Source organism: Culicoides brevitarsis, chromosome 3 (genome assembly GCF_036172545.1).
Source record: "Culicoides brevitarsis isolate CSIRO-B50_1 chromosome 3, AGI_CSIRO_Cbre_v1, whole genome shotgun sequence".
Classification (NCBI taxonomy): Eukaryota; Metazoa; Arthropoda; class Insecta; order Diptera; family Ceratopogonidae; genus Culicoides; species Culicoides brevitarsis.
Window position 1 is genome coordinate 26,149,699 of NC_087087.1, and position 6,725 is coordinate 26,156,423.

General features: G+C 27.6%; 2 protein-coding genes across 2 annotated transcripts; one reads left to right on the plus strand and one right to left on the minus strand.

Annotated features, from left to right (window-relative positions):
* The first annotated feature begins 1,466 nt into the window (after positions 1-1,466).
* LOC134835427 (keratin, type I cytoskeletal 9-like) lies at positions 1,467-4,818 on the plus strand. Its single transcript, XM_063850306.1, has 4 exons — positions 1,467-1,481; positions 1,573-2,259; positions 2,807-3,041; positions 4,766-4,818. Exons 1-4 carry the CDS (start codon positions 1,467-1,469, stop codon positions 4,816-4,818), a joined length of 990 nt encoding a protein of 329 aa, XP_063706376.1.
* A 1,119-nt stretch (positions 4,819-5,937) lies between these two features.
* LOC134835428 (uncharacterized) lies at positions 5,938-6,725 on the minus strand. The gene is made up of 2 exons (XM_063850307.1): positions 6,487-6,725; positions 5,938-6,289 (listed from the first exon to the last, which is right to left on the minus strand). Exons 1-2 carry the CDS (start codon positions 6,723-6,725, stop codon positions 5,938-5,940), a joined length of 591 nt encoding a protein of 196 aa, XP_063706377.1.

Below are 6,725 nucleotides of genomic sequence, written 5' to 3' on the forward strand. Positions count from 1 at the left end.
ATTAAAATTAATTTAAAAATTAATAAAATAAATTTTAAAAATTAGAAAATTTTTTATAGTGTATGCAAAATTTTAAAATCTTGAAATTTTAAATTTTATAAATAAAAAATAAAAAAATAAAATTTTTTTTATTAATTTTTTAAAAATTTTTTTAAAATTTTACTAAATAATTTTTAAAGCTTAATTTTTATCTTTAAATTTATTTTAATGACAAAAAATTTTTTTTTTTATAAAGTTTTTGATTTTTTTTTTAATTTATTTTTTTAATAAAATTTACCTAAAATTGCTTCTAAGTTAAAAAAATAAAAAAGCCAACTGTTTAACAAAATTGACAAAAAAAAATTTTTTGAGACTTAATTTTAAAAATTAATTTAAAATTATTATTATTATTAAATATTTTAATTAAAAAATAATTGAAATGAAATATTTATTATTAAATTATGATTTAAAAAAATTAAGTTAATTTTTTTTTTTAAATTTTTGCTCATATTAATTTAAATTTAAATACAAAAAGTAAATTTAAACCTTATCCTTGATTTGGCAAAAATTTGTCAAAATTTGAAAAAAAATTTAATTAAAAAAAATAAAATATTTTAAAAAATCAGAAAATTTAAATTTAATCAAAATATTTTAATTTTTTTATACAACGAAAGCTTTTGAAAAAAAATCTAAAGAAAAAATATAAAAATAAAAATTTGAAAACATTTGAAAGAAAATTTTTTAATTTAAAGAAATTTTGTTTTTAATTCTTTATTTTTTAATTTTTATTTTTTTATTTTAATTTGGCTAAAAAGTAAATGATCAAATCTTTTAGTATTTAATTGGTATCAAATCAACCAAAAAACTTCAAAATATTTGAAAAAATTCAAAAATAATTTTTTTAAAATATTTTTTTGTTCAAAATTCATCTAAAATTTAATCTCGATCTAAAAACTAAGCTTAAATTCAAAAATAAATAAATTTCTTTTTCGAGTCACCATAATCTCTCACAAAGTACCAACAAAGTATCCACTCGATATCCATCTTAGATAGATTTTGTACCATACCATGCCACAAAGAGTGCAGCAACACGATAAATATAACAATAATTTACTAATAATCATAATTCATTGATGTGTTTAATGTACCTTGGTAAATACACTGTACCTCTTGTATGCGCGACCGTTAACAAAGACACATGAATGGAGTGAAGAAAAAAAAATTTTTGTAAGCAAATTTTTTTTTCGTTCATTTAATTTTTGTTGTTATTTTTTTTTTTTTTTTGTAGGTACAAGTCGACGTGCGTGTGCGAAAGAGATGCTGTAGCGCGACGTTGCACGTGTAAACGATGCACGGGCAAAAATAATTTCAGGTGGGGCAGAGCACTATATTAAAACCATCATAATCGGAGATGCTATTAGTCAGTAACATCCATCCGAGTGACTAACTTGTGTTGTGTGTTAAGCTAGTGATATATTAGAAAAAATATGAAATTATTTGTGGTAAGTGTTGAAAAAAAAAAAAAAAAAATAAAATAAAAAAAAATAAAAAAGTGAAAAAAAAATTAAATAAAAAAAAATGTGAATTTCTCAGGTCGTATTATCGGTCGTGGCATTAGCCAGTGCGAGACCCGAAGCTCCCTTGGGAGGCGGATACTCGTATCCATCAGGCGGAAGTCATGGTGGAAATCACCATCACGGAGGCGGTCACAGTTCAGGCGGCGGCGGATATAATTACAACCAAGGAGGACACAGTTCCGGTGGATTTTCGCATGGCGGAAGCTCCGGAGGTTTCTCGCATGGCGGAGGTGTCTCGTCATTCGGCGGAAATTCCGGAGGTTTCTCTTCACATGGCGGCTCAGGCTTCGGCGGAGGCAATTCTGGCTTCGGAGGCGGCGTAAGCGGCGGTTTCGGACAAAGCTCTTCATTCGGCGGAAACGCTGGAGGTTTTGGCGGCGGTTTCGGCGGAGGTGCTGCCGGACAAACTTTAGTCCAGAAACACATCTATGTCCATGTCCCACCTCCAGATGAGGAAGAACAACGCCAACAAACCATCGTTAACCCAGGAGTTCGTCAAAAGCACTACAAGATCATCTTCATCAAGGCTCCATCCGTGTCGGCGCAACAACAAGCCATCATCAACCAAGCTGCCCAGAAAGAAGAAAAGACCATTGTCTACGTTTTGGTTAAGAAACCCGAAGATTTGGCTGATATCCAAGCTGCTGCTCCTCAACAAATCACACCACCAAGCAAACCTGAAGTTTATTTCATCAAATATAAGGTAAGATTTTTAATTTGAATTTAATTTTTAAAATATAAATTTGATAAAAATTATTTAATTTATTTATTTTTTGAAATTAAATAATTTTATTTATTTATTTTGAAATAATTAAAAATATTAAAAAAATGATTTAATTAAATAATTTTTATTATTTATTTTCAATAAATTTTCTTCAATTAATTAAAAATATTGAAAAATAATTTAAAAAATTTATTTAAAAAAGTAAATTAAATTTAATTAATTTTTTTTAAAATATTTTTATTTGATTTTTTTAATAAATAAAAAAAATTGAAAAATAATTTTAATTAAAAATTTTAAATTAATTAATTTACTTAAATATTTTTTTAATATTTTTAATTAATTAAATTTTATAAAAAAATTATTTTGATTAAATTTTAAAATATTTAAAAATTCGTTAAATTTATTTATTTAAATTTAATTATTTCAATTTTTTATAAAATTTAAAAAAAATAATAAAATTTAAATTAAATTATTTATTTTAAATAAACGAAACCTACCTAAAATTCCATAAAAATTATTTTTTCAGACCAACAAAGGACAAGGAGCTGCTGGAGGTTCATTCGGAGGAAGCACAGGAGGTTCATTCGGAGGCAGCACCGGAGGCTCATTCGGCGGTAGCTCAAGCGGATCATTCGGCGGATCTTCATCCGGATCATTCGGCGGAAGCTCAGGCGGTTCTTTCGGAGGCTCATCTGGTTCATTCGGAGGTCACTCATCCGGAGGCAGCAGCCACGGATCTGGATTCGGAGTTTCCGGAGGCGGTAAGTCAACTTATTTTTTTTCCTCTACTAACACACATTCCCTTCCTTCGGATCGACATGCAATTAATGATGCGTGCAACAATTTAGCACTCCATTGTTGTTGCACTTGATACAATAACCGACTTGTTGCGGGAGAGAAAAAAAACACAAAAACGCGATAAATCAAACGTTTCTTATGTAACTTTGGCGAGAAAAGAAGCGTTTGAGAAGAAGAAACTTTCGATTTCTACCCACAAGACCTCAAGATCTCCATCGTGATAAACTACAAAAGTACATAAAAGTTAATAACGTTACAATGTTTTGTAATATTGTCAGCCGCAGGCAATCATTCCCCAAATAATAAAAAAAAAATTTTTTTTCGTTCAAGAGCATCGTCGTCGAGTATCGTCATAATTGGGCATGGGCTTAAACTTTAACACGCGGTCGTTTAACAAGAGTGAAAGTTTTTCTTTTCGGTCATTTTTTTGATCGTAATTCTTCTTTTTAAAGCATATTTATCGCGTCACACACACGTATGTGCAAAAATCTTCTCAATTTCGCGCGTATTCGGGTTGGGCTTGATCTCACTTGTGCACATTAAAAAAAATATTAATCTTCAGGGAAAGTGATAAAGCATCGTTCCTTATTTTTTTTTTTGCGTGAGAGCAAATTGAGACAAAAATTTGTCAAAAAAAAGTGAAATTTTAACGATTTATTGAACCTTTCTTTATTGAGTATTTTTTTTTAAAGCAAAAGCAATAAGATTAAATGCTTTATTTTAAAATTATTTTAAAAAAAATATTAAATAGAAGAAATAATTTATTTTTGTGAGTTTTAATTTTTTTTTCATTTCTAATTACTTTTTAAAAATTTTTTAAATTATTTATTTTACAAAATATTTTTTTTTGATTTGATTAATTAAATTAAATTTTGTAATTATTACATTAATTAATTAAATAAATTAAAATTTTAAATTGAAATAAAAAATTCAATTAAAAATTGAATTTAAAAAAATAATTAAAACTTTCAGATTTTTTCCTCATTTAAATATTAATCTTAACATAAAAATTTAAAAAAATATTAAAATTATTTTTTTTTTTTAATTAAAAATTAATTTTAAAATTTTTAAGTTTCAGAAAAAAATATTTAAAAAAATAAAACTTTTTTTTTCAAATTTTCAAACAAATTATTAAAATGATTTTTTTTTTATTTGAATTTTTAATTTTATTAAAATTTCAATTTAAAAAAAAATTAATGTCGAAATAAATCTTTAAAATTTACAAATTTTTTATTTTTGGTCTAAAAAATAAATTCACAAATTTAATTTAAAAAAATTAAATTGAAAAATTTAATTTAAAAAAATTAAATTGAAAAATTTAATTTAAAAAAATTAAATTAAAAATTTTTTTAAAAAATTAAATTAAAAATTTTTTTAAAAAATTAAATTAAAAATTTTTTTAAAAAATTAAAATTTTTTTTTTTTTTTTTGACAATTATTGACTTTCATTTGTACAATTTTCAACTTCAAACAATAAAAAATTATTTTAATTGAATTATGAAACACTTTTCGTCGTTTGTCATAAAAATAAATAAATAAAACGCAAATTTCCCGCGCAACACGAACACGTACTTAACTTCAAACAAGAGGTCAACAATGCTCTCATATTGCATAATTTCATCATATTTCTTCAAATTAAATCATATAAACTGACCTAAAAAAAAAATTTTTTTTCTATTTTTCACAGGAGTCTCTGCGCCATCATCCAAATACGGAGTTCCTGGAAGCTACAAAAAGTAATTTCGCATCATCTCTCGACCTCTTCATCCCACTCCCCTTTGTTATTGTTGTTATAATTGTACAGAAAACGAAGCCTAATTGAATTTTATACATGAATGAAAGAAGAAGAAGAAAAAAAAATCAAACAAAGCGTGAAAAAAAAATATAATTTATAATATACCAAAACAATTTTTCTCTTAAGAATCATTAGTCATCCTCGTCGTTTGACGAACGAATTTCACTTTCTACATGGATGGGACGACAATTGACCCATTGATGCTCTTTTCTTCTTCCGTAAATCACACAGAAAAATTTCACTTTCTTCGAAAAAGGGTCAATAATCGCTCGTCATCATTAACATCGCGCCGCATCTCGAGTGTTATGCAAATGACACCCGTGAGCGAACAACAACTACGAGGCAAAAAGCAATAAAAATTGAGCCGAGTCATTGTTTGTTTGGCGAAATTCGTTCGTCTTCAAGTAATTTTTTTTTCTCCGTGTGACGATGACGAGACATTTACTTCCTTTGTTTAAATTATTTCTAATTTTCTTTCTTCACGACTCACTTTTTGGAAGAGATTATTTAAAAAAAAAAGTACAGAAAAATGTAAATTAATGTTAAGTTTTTATAGTTTTAAGAAAGAAAAAATATTAAAAAATAATAAACGGTGACAAATACAAAACGCGAATAAAAAAAATAATTTTTTATTAAATATTTTGTGAATTTTCGGATTTCAGATTTTTTTTTCAGAATTTTAACAAATTTTTTTTAAATTTTATTTTAAATTTAAAAAAAATTAAATAAAATTTAAACAAAATAATTTAATTAAAATTTAAAATTAATCAATTAAAATTTAAAAAAAATTTAATTATTTTAAATTATTTTTATTTTTTTTTTTTTTGCAAAAAATCAAATTTTTATTTTTTTAATTTTAGATTGTTTAAATTTATTTTTATTTAAATAATTAAAGTCAAAATAATATTTAAAAATTTACTAAATTTACGTTTTTGGTCTGAAATTCAAAAAAAAAAATTAAAATTTTTTTTTACAAAACGCGAATTAAAAAAAATTATTCAATATTTTATGATTTTTCGCCGAACAACTCGTGATAACGTTGCAGCAAGCGTTCACTCAAGATGCTACTGATGTCGATGTCGCTTGGCTCGTTGGTCATTTGTGAGACTGATTTGCCCGTATTGGTCTGCGGGGGAGATACTTTCGGCGTAACCGCCCCCGCCGTTACTCCCCTCCTGCTTTTGCGTGCGATACCGGATGAAATAGACCTCAGGCTTGCTTGGCATTGTCGGTGCCGGCGTCGGAATCATAATTTCCGGCGGATCATCAGGTTTCTTCACCAACACGTAAACGAGAGTTTTTTCCTCATTTTGAGGCGGCACCGCAATTTGCGGAGGTCTGGGACGCGGCGGATTCGGAGCTTTGATGAAGACGATTTTGTAGTGTTTTTGCACGGGCGGTTGCGCAACATACGGCCTGAAAAAAAAGTAAAAGTCATGTGAGAAAAAAAAATACCGGAAAAAAAATCTCTTCAATTAAACTCTTCTTTGTTGTTGATTTGATTAATAATTTACATGTGTTTGTTCCGAAAAACGCCTACTTGTGATTAAATTCATCTTCATCTATTGTTCTCGTGCGGGTTTTCGGGTGTCGAAAGTGAAAGTAATGCTTACCTTGGTTGCTCGTATTCCGGCTCTGGCGGTGCGACGTGCACATAAACGTGTTTGTGGATAATTGCAGCTTGCGATGGAGGGCCATAAGTGTCTTTTGGCAGCTGTGGCGGACCGTAACTCTCCATGGGGGGATTCGGCGGGGGTCCGTAGCTGTTCGAGACGGTGGGAAGTAAAGGAGGTAAGGAATTTGGGGGACGCGAGAAGGAATATCCAGATGGAGGCTCAGCAACGATTAACAT